Genomic DNA, 24,098 nt, shown 5'->3' on the forward strand with positions numbered 1-24,098 from the left:
CAATCCAGTGGACAGCCACTTTACAATAGTGCATCTAAATCTTTTAAGGGGGGGGGGGGGGGTGAGAAGGATTACTTTATCTATCCTAGGTATCCTTAAAGAGGTGGGGTTTCAGGTGTCTCCGGAAGGTGGTGATTGACTCCGCTGTCCTGGCGTCGTGAGGGAGTTTGTTTCACCATTGGGGGGCCAGAGCAGCGAACAGTTTTGACTGGGCTGAGCGGGAACTGTACTTCCTCAGTGGTAGGGAGGCGAGCAGGCCAGAGGTGGATGAACGCAGTGCCCTTGTTTGGGTGTAGGGCCTGATCAGAGCCTGGAGGTACTGAGGTGCCGTTCCCCTCACAGCTCCGTAGGCAAGCACCATGGTCTTGTAGCGGATGCGAGCTTCAACTGGAAGCCAGTGGAGAGAGCGGAGGAGCGGGGTGACGTGAGAGAACTTGGGAAGGTTGAACACCAGACGGGCTGCGGCGTTCTGGATGAGTTGTAGGGGTTTAATGGCACAGGCAGGGAGCCCAGCCAACAGCGAGTTGCAGTAATCCAGACGGGAGATGACAAGTGCCTGGATTAGGACCTGCGCCGCTTCCTGTGGTGAGGCAGGGTCGTACTCTGCGGATGTTGTAGAGCATGAACCTACAGGAACGGGCCACCGCCTTGATGTTAGTTGAGAACGACAGGGTGTTGTCCAGGATCACGCCAAGGTTCTTAGCGCTCTGGAGGAGGACACAATGGAGTTGTCAACCGTGATGGCGAGATCATGGAACGGGCAGTCCTTCCCCGGGAGGAAGAGCAGCTCCGTCTTGCCGAGGTTCAGCTTGAGGTTGGTGATCCGTCATCCACATGATATGTCTGCAGACATGCAGAGATGCGATTCGCCACCTGGTCATCAGAAGGGGGAAAGGAGAAGATTAATGTGTGTGTCGTCTGCATAGCAATGATAGGAGAGACCATGTGAGGTTATGACAGAGCCAAGTGACTTGGTGTATAGCGAGAATAGGAGAGGGCCTAGAACAGAGCCCTGGGGGACACCAGTGGTGAGAGCACGTGGTGAGGAGACAGATTCTCGCCACGCCACCTGGTAGGAGCGACCTGTCAGGTAGGACGCAATCCAAGCGTGGGCCGCGCCGGAGATGCCCAACTCGGAGAGGGTGGAGAGGAGGATCTGATGGTTCACAGTATCGAAGGCAGCCGATAGGTCTAGAAGGATGGAAGCAGAGGAGAGAGAGTTAGCTTTAGCAGTGCGGAGCGCCTCCGTGATACAGAGAAGAGCAGTCTCAGTTGAATGACTAGTCTTGAAACCTGACTGATTTGGATCAAGAAGGTCATTCTGAGAGAGATAGCGGAGAGCTGGCCAAGGACGGCACGTTCAAGAGTTTTGGAGAGAAAAGAAAGAAGGGATACTGGTCTGTAGTTGTTGACATCGGAGGGATCGAGTGTAGGTTTTTTCAGAAGGGGTGCAACTCTCGCTCTCTTGAAGACGGAAGGGACGTAGCCAGCGGTCAGGGATGAGTTGATGAGCGAGGTGAGGTAAGGGAGAAGGTCTCCGGAAATGGTCTGGAGAAGAGAGGAGGGATAGGGTCAAGCGGGCAGGTTGTTGGGGCGCCGGCCGTCACAAGACGCGAGATTTCATCTGGAGAGAGAGGGGAGAAAGAGGCAGAGCACAGGGTAGGGCAGTGTGAGCAGAACCAGCGGTGTCGTTTGACTTAGCAAACGAGGATCGGATGTCGTCGACCTTCTTTTCAAAAGGTTGACGAAGTCATCTGCAGAGAGGGAGGAGGGGGGGGGAGGAGGATTCAGGAGGGAGGAGAAGGTGGCAAAGAGCTTCCAAGGGTTAGAGGCAGATGCTTGGAATTTAGAGTGGTAGAAAGTGGCTTTAGCAGCAGAGACAGAAGAGGAAAATGTAGAGAGGAGGGAGTGAAAGGATGCCAGGTCCGCAGGGAGGCGAGTTTCCTCCATTTCCGCTCGGCTGCCCGGAGCCCTGTTCTGTGAGCTCGCAATGAGTCGTCGAGCCACGGAGCGGGAGGGGAGGACCGAGCCGGCCTGGAGGATAGGGGACATAGAGAGTCAAAGGATGCAGAAAGGGAGGAGAGGAGGGTTGAGGAGGCAGAATCAGGAGATAGGTTGGAGAAGGTTTGAGCAGAGGAAGAGATGATAGGATGGAAGAGGAGAGAGTAGCGGGGGAGAGAGAGCGAAGGTTGGGACGGCGCGATACCATCCGAGTAGGGGCAGTGTGGGAAGTGTTGGATGAGAGCGAGAGGGAAAAGGATACAAGGTAGTGGTCGGAGACTTGGAGGGGAAGTTGCAATGAGGTTAGTGGAAGAACAGCAATCTAGTAAAGATGAGGTCGAGCGTATTGCCTGCCTTGTGAGTAGGGGGGAAGGTGAGAGGGTGTTAAGATAATCACTCTAAAACTACACACTCTAAACTACACAATTATCTTGGATACGAAGACAGCAAAGACAACTATGTAGCTAGCTAACACTACACTAATCAAGTCGTTCAGTTGAGTGTAATAGTTTCTACAGTGCTGCTATTCGGTAGACGGTGGACGTTTGCTAGCTGGCTAGCTGCTGGGCAGATAGCAGTGTAGACTACGTTAGGACGACGAAATACGATAATTACGCAATTATCTTTGATACAAAGACGGCTATGTAGCTAGCTAAGAAGAAATTGCTAAGATTAGACAAATCAAACCGTTGTACTATAATGAAATGTAATGAAATGTAATGAAAAGTTATACTACCTGGGGACCGAAGTGCGAATGCGACCGCTCGCTCCAACCCGGAAGATCTCTGCATGCGTAGTTCCCACCGTGAAGCATGAAGGAGGAGGTGTGATGGTGCATTGCTGGTGACACTGTCTGTGATTTATTTAGAATTCAAGGCACACTTAACCAGCATGGCTAACACAGCATTCTGCAGCGTTACGCCATCCCATCTGGTTTGCGCTTAGTGGGACTATCATTTGTTTTTCAACAGGACAATGGTCCAACACACCTCCAGGCTGTGTAAGGGCTATTTGACCAAGAAGGAGAGTGATGGAGTGCTGCATCAGATGACCTGGCCTACGCAATCACCCGACCTCAACCCAATTGAGATGGTTTTGGATGAGTTGGACCACAGACGGAAGGAAAAGCTGCCAACAAGTGCTCAGCATATGTGGGAACTCCTTCAAGACGTTTGGAAAAGCATTCCAGGTGAAGCTGGTTGAGAGAATGCCAAGCGTGTGCAAAGCTGTCATCAAGGCAAAGGGTAGCTACTTTGAAGAATATAAAATCTAAAATATATTTTGATTTGTTTAACACTTTTTTGGTTACTACATGATTCCATATGTGTTATTTATTCCATAGTTTTGATGTCTTCACTATTATTCTACAATGTAGAAAATTGTTAAAATAAAGAAAAACCCTTGAATGAATAGGTGTGTCCAAACTTTTCACAGGTGCTGTACATGTTTCTGTGGGTCTGCGTGATACGTTTGTATAATTTGTACCCTCTCCCTGCAGCTGTGTGGGGTCCAGTAGCTCCATCATGTAGTCAGTGTCCAGCTGCAGAGTGACCACATCACCACGCAGAAGCACCCAGGTCAGACAGGGCAGGAAGTCATCAGCCCCATACACCACACCTGAGACAGAGGGGAGGAAGGAGTCAAAGGTCAAAGAACTCCAAACATTATCCTTAATAGAGTGTATGGTGAATTTCACCATACCTAAAGAAAGAGAGAGACATACACTAACCCTAACCAACCCCATTTACTCCACATACCGAGGCTGAGGAGGTCTACCCTGCACCACCCACCTGGGTTGGCATTGGCCATCATGCTGTGGTAGATGGTCTTGCAGACCTTGAGCAGGATATGGACCTTCCTGCTGGGGGAGTAGGACTGGTGCATGGCTGACCACCTCTGCTGGATTTTCTCCAGGGTGACAGGGTCAGGGACCCCCGCCCCAGGCGTCCCTTCCAGCTCCTCCACCCCCGGCCCTCCAGGAGCCGCTGGTTCTCCCTCAGCTTCTGCAGGCTACCGTCGTGGTCCCGACAGCTCTGGAGGCAGGTGTACAGGTGGGCGTTCACAGGCTTTAGGGCCACCTTGTGTAGGGAGAGCTCCAGTATTGCATCTAATGTAGATAGAGGACAGAGAGAAGGAAGAAATGGATGATAAGGAGAGACTGAGCGTTAGAAACCAATTCTGGAATATTATGTAGCTGAGTATTCATCCGTCTTGGCTTTGTGGTGGATAGTGAAACTAAAGCAGTTTTCTGTATAATAGTAGTGATATTATGTTTTCTACACACTCATTTGTCAATGCATGGACTCACCAGCTCCCAGTCTGTTGCTGTCGGCCATACTGTCTATGAAGATCTGTATCTCAGGACAGTCAGCAGTGTCTCTCTCAGGGCAGTGAGAGCCGTACGCACCTCCTGAAGCAGGTCCGCACCTGTCATGTCAGGGATAAACCCAGCCCTAGGGTCATCTCAACGAATCCCAGCACTGCCTCAGCAAACACTCCGTCCCTCCGCTTGCTGAGCTCCTGCACCGCGCTTGGTCAGCGCTTTTCTGTGAACGCCCAGCCACCAATGGCGAGGCCCACAGCCGAGAGGCGGTGCATCACCTTGTCAGGCCAACCGATGCGAGGGTGGGGGGAGTGGGGAACTGGTGACCGACTCCGTTCCTCCTCGACGGCTGTGATTGACAGCGAGTCTAGCTCCAGGAGGAGGAGAAGGAGGAGGGAGGGGGGTGGTGGTTGGGAGAGCCATACACATTTCCCTAACTCCAGGAACCCTCTGAGAGTCGACTGAGGGCGAGGGCTGAGCAGGGGCTTGGGTCTGAGGGTCCTGAGGGTTTAGTGCGGTCCTGGCTCCCTGTTTCTGTGGATGTGACTCAATGAAGCATCCCTACTGGGCCTCCTCAGAACCACCCCCCTGTAGGGGTGGGGGAGACGGGCAGTCTGGACCACAGGAGACCTGTAGGACAAGACTAAAAACATAACAGTGCATTCGGAAATATTCAGACCCCTTAATTTTTCTACATTTTGTTAATTAGCCCTTATTCTAAAATTGATTAAAATATTATTTTTCCTCAACTCTACACACATACGCCCAAAATACAGGAAAGGAAAACAGGTTTTAGAAATTTTTTGCAAATGTTTATGAATATAAAAAAATATATTACATAGAGTATTCACACCCTTTGCTATGATATTTGAAATTTGAGCTCAAGGCATCCTGTTCCATTATCATCCTAGAATGTTTCTACCAACTTGATTGAGAGTACTCACTCTGTAAATTTAATGAATTGTGACATGATTTGAAAGGCACGCACCTGTCCATATAAGATCCCACAGTTGACAGTGCATGTTAGAGCAAAGAACTGTTTCGTTAAGAGCTCCGAGACAGGATTGTGTCGAGGCACAATAACTGGGGAAGGGTACCAAAGAGAAATTCTGCAGCATTGAAGGTCCCCAAGAACCAGTGGCCTCCAATCAACTTAAATGAAGACGTTGACCCACCAAACTCTTCCTAGACTGCCCCCTTGGTCAGGAGAGTGACCAACAACCCGATGCACTCTGACAGAGCTCAAGAGTTTATTCCATCTTCTGCGGCACTCCATCAATCTAGCCTTTATGGTAAAAGTGGCCAGATGGAAGCTATTCCATCAGTAAAAAGTACATACAGCGCTTGGAGTTGCTAAAAAGGCACCTAAAAAACTCTCAAGACATGAGAAACAAAATTCTCTTGGTCTGATGAATACCAAGATTGAGCTCTTTGGCCTGAATGCCATCCGTGCACTGAAAGGGCACACATCCCTTCAGGAAGCATGGTAGGTGGTAGCATCAGTGCTGGGGAATATTTGTCAGCGGTAGGACTGGAGAGACCAGTCAGTTGAGCAAAAATGAACAGAGCAAATACAGAGAATCTCTTGATGAAAACCTAGCTCCAGAGCACTCAGGACCTCAGACGGGTGAAGGTAATCACTTTCCAACAGACAAGAACCCCTATGCACACACCAAGACAATGCAGGATGCTTTGGACAGTCTCTAGAGTCCTTGAGTGGCCGCAGCCAAGCCAGACTTAAACGCGACCAACATCTCTGTGAGAGACTGGAAAAATGGCGTGCGCGACGCCCCCATCCAACTTGACAGAGCTTGACGAGGACTGCAGAGAAAGAATGGGAGAAACTCCCCAAATCAAGAGTTCGCAAGCTTGTAGCATCTACCCAAGAGACTCGAGGCTGTAATCGCTGCAAAGTGCTTCAACAAAAAGTACTGAGTAAAGAGTCTGAATATTATGTTAAATTTGATATCATTTTATTTCTTAAAAAAATAAAAAAAAAAGTGTTTTGCTTTTCATTATGGTAATTGTGTTGATTGTAGGAAATAATAAACAATTTAATACAATTTATTAGAACAAGCTGTAACGTAAACAAATGTGGAAAACAAGTCAAGGATCTAATACTTTTCCGAAGCACTTGTATCATTAAGTCCGCTTGTTATTTTGGTTTTGGCATAATGGCTAGTGACTCTAGGATGTCTCATTAAGCTACAGAGAGATTCATGTTAATGCGGGACATTTTCCCCAGACAGAATCGGACATGGATAATAAACACCTTTAAGGATCCAAATGCAGTTGTCTTAAATATATTTTTATATATCAAATAATTTCAGGCTCTACATTTAAAAGGACATTATCATCATTTTATCCAATTTTCACATAATTATTCCAACTCCTCATTAGTTGAGGAATAATTATAAAAACGCTAAAGAAATCATGTTTTACCACACTGGGCCTTTACCAGCAAAATCACTTTACCATGGATATCAGGACTAGAGTGCAGGGCTCCTCTCCAATAGATAGCTCTTTTAGTAAGAAGATCCGCGCCCCTGACCAAGGTCTCGTACTCAGTCGTCTCTCACGCCTATAATTGGATTGGCCGATTAACTCGCTGTGGGCTGGTTGGTTGATGCGTCAGCCAGTCATCGCCATGCTCAATGGAGATACAGTGGGGTGATGATGGACAGAGCACCATTGGCTGCTGTCAGCTACTTGAAACAGAAGACACACTTGAGAGGGAGCTTGACTGTGTATTTAAAAGGCATGAGGAACATGAGGATCTTCCGAAATGTAAAATTATCATTAGGAGAATGATTTGAACTTGATATGGTTTCAGTATTAAAGGTTGTTTTTATCTCAAACATCAAATCAATTTCTGGTAAGAAATAAATACCTTACTGTAGTGGTCAAAATAAACAAAAATAGCTTTTTAGCAAAATAATCTTTCTATCTTTCTTAATCAAGAATTTTACTAGGACTGTCTGGGAGAGTCTGAGTGGGAGGGAAGGGCACCAACGCGGAGGACGGGCCTAATGGAGAGAGGTTATTGGCAGAGAGGTTTAGAACTTTCTTTGTCATTGGTCTATTACAACCTTATACCGCCGTGGTGATGTCACCAGGCAAGCCAAAACTCCACCCATGCACCCTTTCATCCTGTGTATGGAGCCAGCAACTATCAGGAAATACACTAACCACGTTTCCTTCACAGTTTTTATTGAGTAAAAGTCTACCTTAATAAGAAATCACGACGCTTGTGATAGAGACAGGAGTTTCGGTACCACTTTTACAATGGCAGAAGATAATTTCTATCATCGCACAATTTATTTGTGTCCTTAATGGATTTAATGGAGAATCGCGGTGAAACACCTTTATGCGCATATTGATATAATAACCGCTTATCCATAATAATCTCATCACGTTGCTAGCACTAGTGTCCTGGTTGAAGTTGTGGATATTGCGCACGGGCCAAGGCACCTAAAGGCACACTTGGCTATTTAACACAACAGTTTTTGATCAAAACTGTAGGTAGAGTTGAAATTAGAATGGAAGACATTGAAACTTATTGCTGTACATGAAAACTCCGTCATGATTTCATTCACAACGTCCGTTGGTGGAACAAACCATGGTGGGGAAAATGCCTATTTCTTTAATGTGTTTAGATATTATTATCTAAGGACTGGAAACCTAGCTATGAAATTTAATTTCATTCGAACTTTAAGAGTGACGCTGCTGTCACTTTTAGGTATATGTACAAGTTTGTATTACAAACCCAAGAAACATATTTTGACTGACACTGGGCTTTAAAACCTATATAGATTTGAAGAAGGTAATACAGTATTAAATGTAAGTAAATCTTCGAATGGAAGAGGAAGTCAGTCTAACTGAAGGTACACCTCTATCATCTTTTAATGCTGAGAGGACATTGGTGGGATTTGTTACAAGAAGCAACAGGAACCCAGAGCAGACTTTCTGCCTGTTCAATGTGAACAATGTCAACCTGGCAACACATCCGGTGGAAATGGGATCTCAAACGACATGTGCTGTTAAGCAGATGCACAACAGTGAAATACACTTATATTATACCAAAGTATGTGGACACTCCTTCAAATTAGTTCGGCTATTTCAGCCACACCGTTGCTGACAGTGTCATAAAATCGAGCACATAGCCATGCAATCTCCAAAGACAAACATTGGCAGTAGAATGGCCTTACTGAAGAGCTCAGTGACTTTCAACAGCAGGTAGCCTAGTGTTAGAGCATTGGGCCAGTAACCGAAAGGTTGCTAGATTGAATCAGCGAGCCTGACAAGTAAAAAATCTGTTTGTCTGCCCCTGAACAAGGCAAGTTAACCCACTGTTCTAGGCCATCATTGTAAATACAATTTGTTCTTAACTGACTTGCCTAATTAAATAAAGGTTAAATAAAATACATTTTAAAAAACGTGGTACCGTCTTAGGATGCCACCTTTCCAACAATTCAGTTCGTAAAATTCTGACCTGCTGGAACTGCCCGGTCAACTGTAAGTGCTGTTTTGTGAAGTGGAAATGTCTAGGAGCAACAACGGCTCAGCCGTGAAGTGGTAGACCACACAAGCTCACAGAACGAGACCGGCCGAGTGCTGAAGAGCGTAAAATGGTCTGTCTCGTTGCAAGCTTACTACTCAGTTCTAAACTGCCTCTGGAAGCATCTTCAGCACAAGAAATGTTCGTCAGGAGCTTCATGAAATGGTTTTCCATGGCCGAGCAGCCGCACACAAGCCTAGATCCCCATGCGCAATGCCAAGCGTCGGCTGGAGTGGTGTAAAGATTGCTGCCGTTGGACTCTGGAGCACTGGAAACGCATTCTGGAGTGATGAATCACGCTTCACCATCTGGCAGTCTGACGAACTAATCTGGGTTTGGCGATACCAGGAGAACGCTACCTGCCCGAATGCATAATGCCAACTGTAAAGTTTGGTGTAGGAGGAATAATGGTCTGGGCTGTTTTTCATGGTTCGGTCTAGGCCCCTTAGTTCCAGTGAAGGGAAATCTTAACGCTACAGTATACAATGACATTCTAGACAATTCTGTGCTTCCAACTTTGAGGCAACAGTTTGGGGAAGGCCCTTTCCTGTTCAAGCATGACAATGACTGAACAAAGCGAAGTCCATACAGAACTGGTTTGTCGAAATCGGTGTGGAATAACTTGACTTGCTGCACAGAGCCCTGACCTCAACCCCATTGACACCTGTAGGATTAATTGGAATGGCAACTGCAAGCCAGGCCTAATCGCCCAACATCGTGCTGACCTCACTAATGCTCTTGTGGCTGAATGGAAGCAAGTCCCGCAGCAATGTTCCAATATCTAGTGGAAAGCCTTCCAGAAAGAATGGAAGCTGTTATTGCAGCAAGGGGGGACCAACTCCATTTTAAAGCCATGATTTTTGGAATGAGATGTTCGACAAGCAGGTGTCCACATACTTTTGACCATATAGTGTAGATCCCAACCTTTATAGACATGTTATGAAGCTATGAATACAGCTATGAATATTACCTGTATGGTGCACATGGCAGTACAGGAGCCCTCTGAGTCAAGTGATCAGGCTGGAGGTCAGAGTTGGGACACAGCCAGGAGTCTACACACAAACAGATACACAAAAGAAAGGGAGGAAGGAGATCAAACAGAATGAGAGAAGATGAGATGGTAGCCGTCAAGAAGAGTAGAGCAGGTAGAGGGAGGGAGAGTAAGAAGAAGGAGCAGATAGAGGACGAAACGTTTGATATGAAGTGACTAAGATGGATGACAAGGATTAGTTGTGCAGGAGTGAAAGGAAGATGATAAGTGGAGAAGAGCGTGGGTGAGAAAGAGGAGACGACAAGGGTGAATTCAGACTTGGACCCAGCTGGGACAGACTGCTGGACTGTAGCTGATCTGTTAAACTATAGAGCACGGAGGGATGAACAGACACACTGGCAACATGAGAGAGATATGAGTGAGAGAAGCGAAAAGAGAGAGACAGACAGAATTGAAAAAAATAAGACTTTTTGAGAGTGAGACTGTCTTTGCTCTTGCTTATTTGAGCTGTTCTTGCCCTCATGAAGCTGGTTGAGAGAATGGGTAGCTACTTTGAAGAATCTCAAATATAAGAATTTACTTTGATTTGTTTAACACTTTTTGGTTACTACATGATTCCATATGTGTTATTTCATAGTTTTGATGTCTTCACTATTATTCTACAATGTAGAAAATTAGTAACAAATAAAAAACAACCTTGAATGAGTAGGTGTGCCAAACTTTTGCTGGTACTGTAAGTGAGTGCGCAATAGGGCTACAGAAGTGGGTTTAATGAACATTGTGTTCAGATGCCTGACTGTGATAGTGAGTGACACATTGGTATGTTCACTTTGTGTCAAGAACAAACTATAGGAAGCAGCAGTTTGATGCAAGGCAAGCTATTTTAAATATCAAGTTCTCTAATATCGTCAACTAAATTTGGGGAAGAGAATTTAACTCCCTTTGTTCACTTCATCATTTGCAGTGCCTTCAGAAAGTATCTCTACCCTTGACTTATTCCACATTCTGTTGTGTTACAGCCTGAATTCAAAATGGATTACATGTTTTTCTTCCTTCACCCATCTACACACAATACGCCATAATGACAAAGTGAAAATGTCCAAAATTATTTCGCAACTTTACTGAAAATAAAATATAGAAGTATCTAATTTTACATTAGTATTCACACCCCTGAGTCAAAACTTTGTAAAAGCACCTTTGGCAGCTTATACAACTGTTAGTCTTTCTGGGTAAGTCTCTAAGAGCTTTCCACACTGGAATTGTGCAACATTTGCCCTTTATTCTTTTAAAAATTGTTCAAGCTTTGTCAAATTGGTTGTTGATCATTGCTAGACAACCACGTTCAGGTCTTGCCATAGATTTCAAGTAGACTTATTAAGTCAAAACTGTAACTCGACCACTCAGGAACAATTACTTTCTTTTTGGTAAGCAACTCAGTGTATATTTGGCCTTGTGTTTTAGGCAATTGCCCTGCTGAAAGGTAAATTAATCTCCCAGTGCCTGGTGGAAAGCAGACTGAACCAGGTTTTCCTATAGGATTTTGCCTGTGCTTAGCTAGGTTCCCTTCTTTGCGAGGCATTGGAAAACCTTCTGTGTTTGAAATTCACTGCTCGTGAGGGATCTTACAGATAATTGTACATGTGTGGTACAGAGATGAAGCAGTCATTCAAAATCATGTTAAACACTATTATTGCACACAGAGTGAATTCATGCAACTTATTATGTGGCTTGTTAAGCAAATATTTACTCCTGAACTTATTTAGGCTGCCATAACAAAGTGGTTGAATGCCTATTGACTTAAGACATTTCAGGGTTTCATTTTTAATACATTTGTAAAATGTCGAAAAACAATTCCACTTTGACATTATGGGCTATTGTGTGTAGGCCAGCCTACAAAAACAATCTAAATTGAATACATTTTAAATGCAGGCTGTAACACAACAACATTTAGAAAAGTCAAGGGTTCTAAATACTTTTTTGAAATATAAAGTGCTTATACCACCAATTCAACCTTGACATACAGTCGTTCTTACAGCGGAATAGGATGCTGTATCCAGATACTGGATCACCATTGTCTCACCGTACTCACTTGTCTCAGTGGCTGATCTTGTTAAAACACGGTCCTTAAGATAGCTGGGGTTCTTTAGCAACACAAATATGTGTTCCGCATCGATCAACTTCTACGCCACTACTCAGTCCGCTCCTCTTTCTTTCAGTCCATCTGTATCTCTCCTCTCTTACTCTCTCACACGCAGCACTTCTGCATTCATTTCCTTTCATGCAAAGAAAAGGGAACTACAAAAGTAACTCGACATACTGTAAGTGTCTGCTTCCAAAATCATCTGTAAATCGCAGCCTGTCCAAATGCTAACCTAATGTACCAAGGTGACCTGGAGGCTAGGACTAAGGACCTGGATACAGAGAGGTCAACAATGAGGTCAGACAGTAGATAGTGTCATGGAACTACACAGTGTGTCTGTCTAAATGACACCCTTTTCCCTACATAGTGCACTACTTTTGACCAGAGCCCTATGGGTAGTAGAGCCTATGGGCCCTGGTGAAAAGTAATGCACTATAAAAGGTAATAGGGTGTCATTTGGGACAGACAGTGACTGATGGGCACAGTGATCTGTGTAAAGACGAAGGTTAGTCGGGGGGAACTCACCCTAGCAGGCCGGCCCAGAGGGCAGCATGGGCCTCGTCTCTATCCAGTGGCCCAGGTGTCCTGACAGTCGCAACCTGTCCAGCAGAGTCAGGGGCCTCCTCGAAACTCTATCAGTAACCTCATTCTCTGTCCTCACCGTGCCACTCACACCTCTAGAGATATTGACACAAAGGGTAGTTTGAGGCTTTCATAATATGCTGTTACAGCATACAGGGGCGATTTCCCGGACACATATTAAGTCTAGTCCCAGACTAAAAAGCATGTTACATTTTAAATGCCTGTTAGTCCAGGACGATGCTTAATCTGTGTCCTGGAAACCACCAGAGAGCTCATATAAAATAGATCTATAACCCCAGTGGGTCTCTAATAACGATCCATGGTGTGGAGAAAAGATCCTCACCTGTGAGTCATTCTTCTTATCCTGATCTACCGAACACCCTCATCATCCCAGACTAGAGAGGACACCACAGAAACATAGTTGTGCAAAATGTTTAGTGTATGCCAACTGCATATGGATTAAGATGAAATCCAATATATCAACATGAAATATATGAAACAAAGAACATTAAACTATTTGAAAAAGTTATTCTGGAATAAAATAGTGATTATATCCTTCCTCAACTAACATTTGAAGGGATAGTTTACCCAAAAGTTGGTGAACTAACCTTTACGGCTGATTTGAGATGATAGATGTATTAAAAAGGGTTACTTACTGCTAACGGCCCCTAGGGCTGCTTGTCAAAGTAGCTGTGACTTTATGTATCTCCACGTCAGCACAACAAACTCCACAGATCTCTTCATGTTGTCAGCCTAACAAACTCCACAGATCTCTTCATGTTGCCAGCCTAACAAACTCCACAGATCTCTTCATGTTGTAACCTTGTGCCTACAGACCTGTCCTCTGACATTCTAACTATGTTGCTCTACAATTTGTCTTATCGGTGAAAAATAACAGCGTAAAACATTTGTCTACTGCAGATTTCGTACCTCAGCAACAGTCTTTCTCTGTTCCGTCAGAAGTATATTTTGTGTCGATGATTCACCTGCCTCTACCACACACCTTGACATTTGATGTTGCACTTCCACTTGCCCACAAGTTCTCTATTTTTCTTTTTCTCATTCTCTCCTCCTCCTTCATCTCCCACCCCCTTCATGTGGTTAACGTTGCTAACACATCTAACATAAAGAAATGAGTCTGCTTAGCCTTTACTCTCAAGACCTGAATAATGCTCATCTCGCTCTCTTTTACCCAGAGACACATCTGAATGTTGCACTTTATAGAGCTGGAAACACAGACACAATGGATTCAGTTAAAAGCTGCATGACAATAAAAGGTGGGATTCTAAGTGGACTGTAAATGTGCAATAGTATTTTCTGTTCAACTCACAGTTACAATACATTCAACATAGAATTAAACAACACATGCACCCAACACAGACAACATCAGTTGTACCAATCAACATCAGTTGTACCAGCTGGGTATGAGCTCAATGCTTAATGTAGTGTGTGTGCATGAAAAAGACCAACTTCAGTGGGAGACCTTGCCACGTTATTTTGTGTTTTTACTCGTTGTATCACACACAATCTTCTAGAAAGCATGGAGTTGCATTTGGTCAACACCAGAGACTTATTGCGACATATCACACCACTGTGGTAACTTTCTGCTGCATCATTCGTGCTGAAATAGAAACGTCCAACGCCAACATCCACAGGAAGTAGAGAAACCAAATGCCACAGGTACGCTTAATAGATTAAAAATAATTATATTAAAACAATTGATATAAACAATAAGAACAGAAAGCAATGCCATGAAAAACAAATGCATAATTATAATTGATTGTAAATAGTAATTGATCATAAAATGCTATATTATATATTTTTTCATTCTATTTACAGTAGTTGTGTCACTGCATCAGTGGATGAATCAGATATTCATCATCTTTGTTACCCTGCCATGTCTTCTATACTTTGTCACTTCCGTCTAAATGAATCAACTGACTCAACAGAGCTAGTTGGCATGCTGACAGCTCAGTGTCTGTAGGTCTCTCCCTCAGAAGGAAAAGTATGCTTGTTTTAGTGTGTATTGCTATAAACTCCATCTGTGGGAACTGTCAAAAGACAGACCAATACACACAGTAGGAGTCAGGAGGTGGGTTTACATCAAACAGAGGTTGGAGAGGAGAGAGAAGTTAGTAGAGTGCAAACTAAATGAGAAACTCCAAAACCAGACAGTAGAGCACAGTCCTGGTTACTGTATGCAAATCTGCTTCCAGACTGAAGCCTAGTGATGGGTTGGAGCCGGCCGGTCTCTCATTGGTTATTCTACCTTAGCCTTCCCAGCAGCCCCAGAGCTCTGATTGGCCTGTTCCTCCTTGGTTTTGACAAATCATAACTAATGAATATTCATCAGCAACACTTCCAACACCATTTTAACCATTATCATCATAGTTCAATTGAAAGCGATAGCTTCTCACCTGTATGCTTTCTCTGAGTCAAAGTCCATCCCTCCGACAATGCCTATCATCCCTAATACAGGATCTGCCTACAGGGAGACACAGACAGAAAGATATACAAGTTAAAATACAGAGGTGGATAGAGGAAGGAAAGTCTCACGCAAATCCAGACAAACAGGGACAGGCCAGAGGACTCACACTGCCTGCTTGCTCCAGGTTAATGAGCAGTCTGGGGGAGCTGTTTGAAACAGTGCAAACACATATTTCATCACACACCATTTATGAGCTTGTTGATGCTAGAATCCATGGATGAAGAGGACACATGTTGAAATGCAATACTATACCAATAGTAGTGTATCAGATAACATTATAATCATGATCCTGTGAAAAGAGTCTCCTGAAAGACTCACCTGCCAACAAGAGCAGCATAGAGCTGAACCTGCAGGGAGGTACCCATTATAATCAGCAAATCACAGCGAGGAAAGTCCTGGAGGAAAAGAAACAGGAAATCAGTACTGAGTACTGTGCCTTTCATTATGGCTCATCACTTTATTATGGTTGTACACACACAAATCTGCATTTGTGGAATGCATGGAACATACATGGAAAAGACACACAAACTCAATGTAGTCTATCAGGTCACCACCCAAACCACACTCACCATGGCCATTGAGGTGAAGAACCTCTTTGGTAGATTCTCACCAAAGAAAACAATATCTGAAAATGGAGAACAAGGAGAAATCAAGTATTTTACAAAGAACGTTTAATAAACAGGTCCGTAAGAACTTTGAACTATGAGGAACTGAAAAATGGAGAGAGCATATTCAAGTAAGGATGGATAAGAAGTGAAAAGAAATGATAAGGCAGGCACTCACATGGTTTGGGGCGGCAGGTAGCCTAGCGGTTGGCCCAGTAACCGAAAGGTTGCTGGATCGAATCCTTGAGCTGACAAGGTAAAAATATGTCGTTCTGCTCCCGAGCAAGGCAGTTAACCTACTGTTCCCCGGACACCGAAGACGTGGATGTCGATTATGGCAGCCCCCCGCACCTCTCTGATTCAGAGGGGTTGGGTTAAATGCGGAAGACCCATTTCAGTTGAATGCATTCAGTTGTACAACTGACTAGGTATCCCCTTTTCCCTTTAACCAGATTACTGCACTTGTCACATTTGGGGATGTCATCAGAGAATATTTTCTCTGCAGGTCAGAGGTAAAATAGCATAATTCAACAATTATTTTAATAGCACCCATATTCCTTTTAAATTACAACTTAATTAGCATATCCATGTAAATGAGTGTCTGCCTAGGTGGTATAACAGCGTTTTGTTAAACCATCACAGTTAGATATTACCGTACCACATTCACTAACCTTTCATCCAGTCCAAGTCCTACTCTTTCCAGCACATAAATCTGACGGTGAGGTGTAGAAGGTGCCGTGGGTTTCAATCAGGTCCTCTCCCTCCAGTCCTGCTGCTACACTTTCCAGGGTGTGAATATTCTGCACAAACCGAAATGGATGACCCCGGTAACAATTCAATACAGGCTGTGGGTGACTAACTCAGACACAGAACAAAGGATATGAAAGAATCCCGAACCTGTGAGTAGCAGCATTTGAGTAGCCCCTTGACCTTCAGCAACTTGATGAAGTAGTGACATGCTGTGGGCTTAACATACAACAACACTGCTGTTAGAGATACCTAAAAATACACAGGCACCAACTGCACAATTCAGGAAATTAAGTTAAGAAAAAGCCAGAAAATAGGCTTGATTCTACCTTAAACTGTCCTGGGTACAGCTCCCTGGCCAGGGCAAAGAAGGACTCAGGGTGTTTCTGATGTAAAAATAGGTAAATCTTGAGTGGTGATAGCAGCAAAGAACAAAATAATCTGTGTAGATTATTATGACTCAATATAGTGTTATGTACCTGCAGAAGTAGTTTAAGCATGAGGTCATGGCAGCAATGTTTTGAACAGTATGATTGCAACAGTATAAGGTAGTTAATACATCATTACTTCAGTCTTCAAAATATGTTAATCTCTCCGTTTTCCTCTTGAATCGTTATTCCTTCTATTCAACGGCAGCTTTAAGGTCTCCTCTCCTCAATCTCACAAAGGATTATGGGATTTACATCCCTCACAGTTAATAAGATTCACACCAGTTTTAAAACGCTAACCATGACTTGTCTATTTTGGTTTTCTGTGTCTGCTTCATAAATGTCTGTATTGATCCAGATGTACAACAGGAGGCATACTTTACAAATATTTTATTTAAATCACCAATACAACACATAATAATAATAATCCATACCATCATCATATATACATATTTTGAGGGAATTTTTTTTAGACTGATAATTTTGATAGCTTAAGGACGACAATGTTGCTCTACAAGTAAGTAAAGCACTTGTCTGATAATTTATCATTTTTTAAATCAGTGAGGCTCTACATCACACACTAAATGGGCATCCCTCCCTGCCTGTCTGTCTGTGTGACTGTTAGTTAAAGAAACAAAAAGAGAGCGAATAAGAGCATTTGTCACCATGCCCAACTTTGATTGTGTCTCTCCACTTCTCTAGTCAGATTTTGACGTCCAGCGTCAGCCTGGGCCTTTATCTGTGTCTGGGCGTCTAGCCGTCTGTCTGTGTGTGGCTGTAGATCAGGCTGTGGTCGTACCCGACAGCAGTAACATGGCAATGAGGAAGCATCTCCTCCAGCAGGATGGCGACCAGCCCAGGGTTCTGGAGCTTGGGGAGGGAGGACACGTTCAGCCGTCGCAGACCCCTGACACACAAGAGGAAGAGAAGGGATGTTTGTATCAATTTGTGAAGTTATGGAGTCCATTGACCCCTATATATACACACATATGCAAATATATCTAAGGCAAGTGCCATGAGGAAATGCATGGACATTTTAGTGATGCTGTCTCTTTCTCAAATAATTTCCCCATGATTCCTTGTGTCCGCTCTCCTCACCTTCTTCTCAAAACGCATTAGAGGAGAAGGTCCAAAAGGAGGGACATTGGATTTTTTCCCTCCAATACATTTTAAGGACGAAGCAAGGAGATAGTCTTTTCTCGGTTCCTCACGTACTAATTGATATAACGCCTCGGTCTTTGTCATTTCCTTCCGTGTTGGTCAGTGTACCTCAGCTTCTGCAGTGCGGCCAGGCCCCCCACAGAGATTCGGGGACAGTTCGAAATGTCAAGCTCCTCCAGGGTGTCCTGGAAGATATGGAGGCGGGACAGGAACCAGTCATCCACCTCAGCGCAGCCACTCACAGAGAGAGTACGCAACCCCCTCTGTTTCACTGAGAAAGAGAAGAGAAAAAGGAGTTACATTTTACAGCCTTGAGCAGTGATTCCCAACCTTTTCCGTTTCGGAGACCACCAAATCACTGCCGAAAGTTTGAGGAACACCATCCGCAGAGTCGCAAAACTTTTCAACAAAATCCTGGCAGTCAAATTTAGAGTACATTTGATCAGTGACTAACAGATTAAAGGCCTATTATTATTTGTATAAACAATATGCATTGTGAAAAATAATGTAAAATTGCATATAATACCATTAATAGTGCCAACTGTTATTGATTGTTGAATTTTTTTATTTTTTTAAACCCTGTGGAAAACAGGTTGAAAACCACTGGCATAGAGTACATACATAAAAATACATATCAACCACAATGCTAAGTTATCCATTAATATTTAGGAAGGGTAACTTGCTTATTGATCTTGCAATGTGAAATGAATATAAATCCCCACCCCCCGGACATGAATAAAGTGGTATGTACCCAGGTTTTCCAGGCCCGTGTAGTTAATGAGTGTGTTGCTGACATCCACTTCCTCTATGGAGGTGTCCCGGTGGTTCATGAAGTCCCAATTGAACTTCCCTCTTCTGTCTGATCGGAACCACTCTGACTGCCCTGCAAACCTGGAGGGTCAAAAGGCTAGTCATCACTAACAAGTGAATGACACAGTGATCAGCAAATATGACCAAAAAAACATCCAAATGCATGACAAAAAAACCACTGAAAGCGCATCAATATTCCCCAACACGTCAAAAAGGGTGCATGCACAGGCGGTTATGGGCAGCCCAAGATGGCGTAACAGTTACCTGAATCCTCCCTTCAGGCTAAGGATGCAATAAGCAGCAGCAATGTTGTCCCCATAGTTTTGCTGGGTGTAACCATAGAAACTGTGAAGGGAAAGAGACAGGGGTTGGGCTGAGAGCAATGTTTATGGAGTTGGGACAGCCGGTTCGACTTCACTCCCTACACATTCGCCTTAGCCTATAACCCTTCATTGCATGAAGATCTAAAAGGGTCTGGATAGCATAAGCAGTGTTGGAGCGTCCACCATTTTGCTTACCAACGCCTTATTGCATTAAAGAGTAAGGGCCAAGGGGGAGGGACTGATTTGGGACCAGATGATAACCTACACGTTCATTTCAGACCGTGGCGCGCTGATAGAAATGCATGTAGCTAGAATAATCGGTGTGTTTTCCTGTTACATACAAATTCTTCTGTCGTAGACCTCGGTTCTTGAACCAGGAGCTCCAGCTGAGGATAGTCTCAATGTCATGGAAACGCTGGCTGAGGAAGAGGAGGAGCCTGGACTGTAGTGAGGGCGGAGCCACAGGGATAGAGCTCCAGTAACGCGATGCGGCTGCCAAGAGGGTCACCTGCCTACAGCTTCGCCGCATCAACTGACAAGACAGATACACAGAACATGGACAGTGAGAAAGGAGAGAGGCAAATGCAAAGGAGAGGAAATCTACTAGCCATGCTAATATGCTGTAACTATAAACCCAAGAGTTGTGAAAGGAGTGCTTTAGTTTGCACCTCCACTCTTGTCCATGTGTGATGTTGCATAGTTTGGATTTTGACTTCGTAGACCAGTTCATCACTCCTGTTCTTGGAGGGCCCCCATGTATGTGTAGACTTTTGCACTCCAACAAATCACTGTTGATTTGATTAGTTCGTTACTTTTCAGCGATCAACGGCCCACACTGTTCTTGCCCCCCACGAGTACCAAACATATCACTTGATCCCCAAAACTATATCACATCTGTTCTATTGACAATCTAGAAAAATGTGATAGGTAGCACCTTTTTAAAAGGTCCACCACTGATTTGTCTTTTACTCTACAAAACTAAATGTAAGCAGGCAGAGGTGAGAAGACAATTTACCTGGAGTCATAGCTATGTGCCATGTGTTGAGCCAGAGCGCTTGGTGGTGGTTGTCCTTGCTTTATTTAACCTGCTATTTGTAATTCTGCTAAAATATGTATGCTCATTGTACTTATGCATTTATTTTATCATGTAGGTGTTGCAGAATATTTCCTGTCACAAAAATATTACTATAGAAAATATTGCACTGAGACATCACTATCGAGATACTCACCGTGATGTGATCCCTCCACCTTTTTTGCTATAGCGTGTAACGTTATATTCTGGACGCTGAACCCAGAGATTACCTTTAACTTAAAAATATAGGCTACACTAATGCAAAATACCGGTTTTAATTGGTATTTATTAGCGTTAGCGACGTGAGAAGCAAAGGATAAACTTACCATCAAGGGAGCAGCCATGTTGTTAACGTACTACGGGCAGTGGTTTGGGACAAACTTAGCGCTTTTGCGTTCTATTTACCTTGTAGATATTTCTCAAAACGCAGGGGGGCGCTCGAAGAAGTCTCACAAAAAGGAAAGTACCCGAAAAAAATAATGAAGCGCAACATAGGTGATTTCACTAAATTATACGCTGTACAATCTTTGCATTCAAGAAGCTACTGTAATTTGACGCCAAGTTATGTCGTTTAGGGCTTTCCATAATAAATTAACATTTATACTCCATCATCACAGTTGTTGTTTGGCAATAGCACTAGACATTGTGTGAATCTGTTTCTTCTCTACCCTTTTCTTGTCAATGTCGGCTAACTAGACCACAGACAAAATAACTTGGATAATGACAGTAGGGTAAGCTATTATTCACTGTCTGAGAGCAGGTCAGTCCTTCTAGATTCATTTTAGGACCTGGAAATTGGTGGATCGGTTAATCATTTGAGGGGTGCAGGACTGCAGGTGGTGTGTTGAGTGAATGATTTTATAAAGTATGACTGGGGAATACAGGCAACATGGAGAATTGAGAATTGTAGTAACTGAAAGAGAGTGATAGAATAGCCTAAGTAAGAATGTAAAAGTGTGGCAACATCTCCCCTGTCTCATTCCAATCCATTTATTCCACAATCCCATTCTCCCAATGGCTTCTCTCTCATCTCCCATCATCTACATTTCCACATACGTTGCAGGTATAGGAGAAAAACAGGTCTGACAGATGTGCAGACGGCTCGGTACATGGAAGAAAAACAAACATCCCCTTCGTCTCTCCTCGTCTCTTCTCCCAGGATCCACTGGGGCAGCGCCGGACCAACAGACGGCTCTCACCTCTCACAGACGGCTCTCACCTGCCAGGATCCACTGGGGCAGCGCCGGACCAACAGACGGCTCTCACCTCACCTGAAAGATTGATAGCGCGTGAGCCGCAATAATAGTTCAGTCATGTGCATCCACTTAACTTCTTCCGTTGGAGGACCCAGAGTACCGACTCGCCACATAGAGGGGATAGGATTCACACTGTACATGATACAGTACACACACACAAACAATAAGTCTGCTTGTTTCTCAGTGTGTGCTGCTGATGCATAAATAGCACATGATGTTGATATGTGGAGATAGTCACTGCAACGTGTGTTGCCAAGGATACCAGGAGACGCTCTTCAGATTTTGATCCAGTACCAACTGTTAATGCTTTTTTTTCATCTTTAATTGTGTCACGGCCGTTGTAGGGAGGAGACCAAGGCGGAGCGTTATAAGCGTACATTCCTCTTTATTGAAAGAATGAACAAAGAACAAAATAACAAACAGAACCGTGAAGCTGATATGGCTAGTGCAGACAGGCAACTAAACATAGAATAAAACCCCACAAGACCAGAAGGGAAAATGGCAACCTAAATATGATCCCCAATCAGAGACAACGATAAACAGCTGCCTCTGATTGGGAACCAATTCAGGCCATCATAGACAAACATATGCCTAGACTTACCAACACCCCTAGACATACAAAAACCCTAGACAATACAAAACAAGCATACCCACCCTCGTCACACCCTGACCTAACCAAAATAATAAAGAAAACATAGATAACTAAGGTCAGGGCGTGATAAATTGGTTTAGACTGTATTTTCAACGTGTGTCTATCGCCCCTTTTACTGCAAATTGTAGCCCGTTTCGGTTAAATAATAGTTAGCGTTAACCCACAGGTGATGACGCTGCCGAGGATAGTTTCACCTTTAAAAGGCCTAAACAATGAGCAATTATCTGGTTGGCTGCGTCTCCAAAGTCCCTCTCAGCATGTCTGCTGTTACTCTGACAGTTGACTAAATAGAACCTACTCTTATCCAGTTGGTTTTGTCGTCCATAGCAGAGTTGGGCTTTATTTTGTTTTCAATTCAGTCAATTAAATGAGTGAATAGAAATTAAATTAATGACGTGAAAATTGGCCATAGCAGACACGCACACACACACACCTAGTCCTACAATTGTCTTGTGCAGTTAAATGTTTCAATTCAGTACAAATAAGATGTGTCGGTATCTCATACGGAGCGCTCAGTCCCACAGTTCTGTATACTAGCGCCGTTACCTCGGCTTGGTGTTTTGCTGAACCACGCTACTATCAAGATTGGAGCTGACAGCTGTAATTACCACAGTGAGGCATGCTAATGACTGCACGATGCTGAGCCAGTCTACCGTTCAACTCAATGAAATGACTTCATTAACTCCACAGCTGTCTGCCACTCAAAATGGCCTACTGTAGCTTGTTGACAAAAATAGCAAAATACTGTAGACTCCACTATAATTGAACAGTCTCCATAAGAACACTTCACGGTTTAATTTGTGAAAGGGAATGAAACTGCACGCCATCTAGTTTTGCAGACACACACACACACACACACACACACACACACACACACACACACACACACACACACACACACACACACACACACACACACACACACACACACACACACACACACACACACACACACACACACCACTTAAAAACCCACCATCTGAATTCTTCTGATGTGCGGCCCTGAGAGCTGAGTGTGAACTGTAATGAGAGCAAGGTTAGAGATACAACTCCACAGGGACAGCACAGACAGCAGAGACACTAACTCTGTAGATACAAGTTCCCTCGAGCCCATAACTCCTCTCTGATCATCCAGGCCGTCTCTGAGCGAGACGAGAAGTCAGGGATTGCCCTAGGGAACTATTTGAAAGTAGTGTTACATAGCATAGCGCAGGATGAATAATGCATTGGAGATAAGAGGCTACTTGGTGCTATGATATGGATATAGGTTATTGTGTGATGCTACGGTTTATGGGTCTGCACATTTAAGCATCCGTCATGCCCATTGTGTGTGTAAAAGGTTCAGTGACTTCTGACACTGATAAAGCTTTGTTCCAGTTGATACTAAGGGGATCAGAGTCTAAGTGGTATGAGGTGGTTTGGTTGATGTGGTTTCATGCTTTCAGTTCAGTTTATTTGACTTTGCTAAAACAAAGAAACAGAGCTTTTAATTGCTTACTTTACACAAAGGCATTCTTTACATTACTGCTATTAAAGGTCCTCAATGATCTCACCATTGCACTTGATTCTAAGAAATGCTATTTTTATTGACTTGGCCAAAGCTTTTGATACGAAAGACCATTCCATTCTTATGGGCCGGCTAAGGAATATTGGTGTCTCTGAGGGGTCTGGTCTGGTTTGCTAACTACCTCTCTCAAAGAGTGCCTGTCACCAAGGCTGTACCCCAAGGCTCGATCCTAGGCCCCACGCTCTTTTCAATTTACATCAACAACATAGCTCGGGCAGTAGGAAGCTCTCTCATCCATTTGTATGCAGATGATACAGTCTTATACTCAGCTGGCCCCGCCCTGGATTTTGTGTTAAATGCTCTACAACAAAGCTTTCTTCTTGTCCAACAAGCTTTCTCTACCTTTAACCTTGTTCTGAACACCTCCAAAACAAAGGTCATGTGGTTTGGTAAG

At 44.0% G+C, this 24,098-nt stretch overlaps 1 protein-coding gene, 2 long non-coding RNA genes and 1 pseudogene across 6 annotated transcripts; all 4 read right to left on the reverse strand.

Moving 5' to 3' along the window:
- The window catches only part of LOC111957611 (ras and Rab interactor 3-like), a 17,125-nt pseudogene extending 11,805 nt beyond the window's left edge, over positions 1 to 5,320 (reverse strand).
- A 10,050-nt stretch (positions 5,321 to 15,370) lies between these two features.
- On the reverse strand, positions 15,371 to 15,933 carry LOC139023528 (uncharacterized). The gene is made up of 3 exons (XR_011474657.1): positions 15,867 to 15,933; positions 15,653 to 15,708; positions 15,371 to 15,478 (listed from the first exon to the last, which is right to left on the reverse strand). It is a non-coding gene; the product is annotated as an uncharacterized lncRNA (long non-coding RNA).
- A 430-nt stretch (positions 15,934 to 16,363) lies between these two features.
- Positions 16,364 to 16,825, reverse strand: LOC111957622 (uncharacterized). The gene is made up of 3 exons (XR_002876424.1): positions 16,765 to 16,825; positions 16,586 to 16,654; positions 16,364 to 16,488 (listed from the first exon to the last, which is right to left on the reverse strand). It is a non-coding gene; the product is annotated as an uncharacterized lncRNA (long non-coding RNA).
- A 413-nt stretch (positions 16,826 to 17,238) lies between these two features.
- On the reverse strand, positions 17,239 to 20,649 carry dmac2 (distal membrane arm assembly component 2). 4 transcript variants are annotated; one of them, XM_023982101.2, is made up of 6 exons: positions 20,556 to 20,649; positions 19,499 to 19,689; positions 19,099 to 19,179; positions 18,776 to 18,915; positions 18,133 to 18,295; positions 17,239 to 17,770 (listed from the first exon to the last, which is right to left on the reverse strand). In XM_023982101.2, the coding sequence occupies exons 1-6, from the start codon at positions 20,571 to 20,573 to the stop codon at positions 17,617 to 17,619; spliced, it is 747 nt and encodes a 248-aa protein (XP_023837869.1). In that variant the 5' UTR covers positions 20,574 to 20,649; the 3' UTR covers positions 17,239 to 17,616. The 4 variants fall into 4 exon arrangements, with proteins under 4 accessions (XP_023837869.1, XP_023837877.1, XP_023837862.1 ...); XM_023982109.2 differs by lacking the exon at positions 20,556 to 20,649 and adding an exon at positions 19,826 to 20,323 and having other exon boundaries at positions 18,079 to 18,295; XM_023982094.2 differs by lacking the exon at positions 20,556 to 20,649 and adding an exon at positions 19,826 to 20,304.
- Between the last annotated feature and the right edge of the window lie 3,449 nt (positions 20,650 to 24,098).

This window comes from Salvelinus sp. IW2-2015, linkage group LG4p, assembly GCF_002910315.2.
Source record: "Salvelinus sp. IW2-2015 linkage group LG4p, ASM291031v2, whole genome shotgun sequence".
NCBI classification, from domain to species: Eukaryota; Metazoa; Chordata; class Actinopteri; order Salmoniformes; family Salmonidae; genus Salvelinus; species Salvelinus sp. IW2-2015.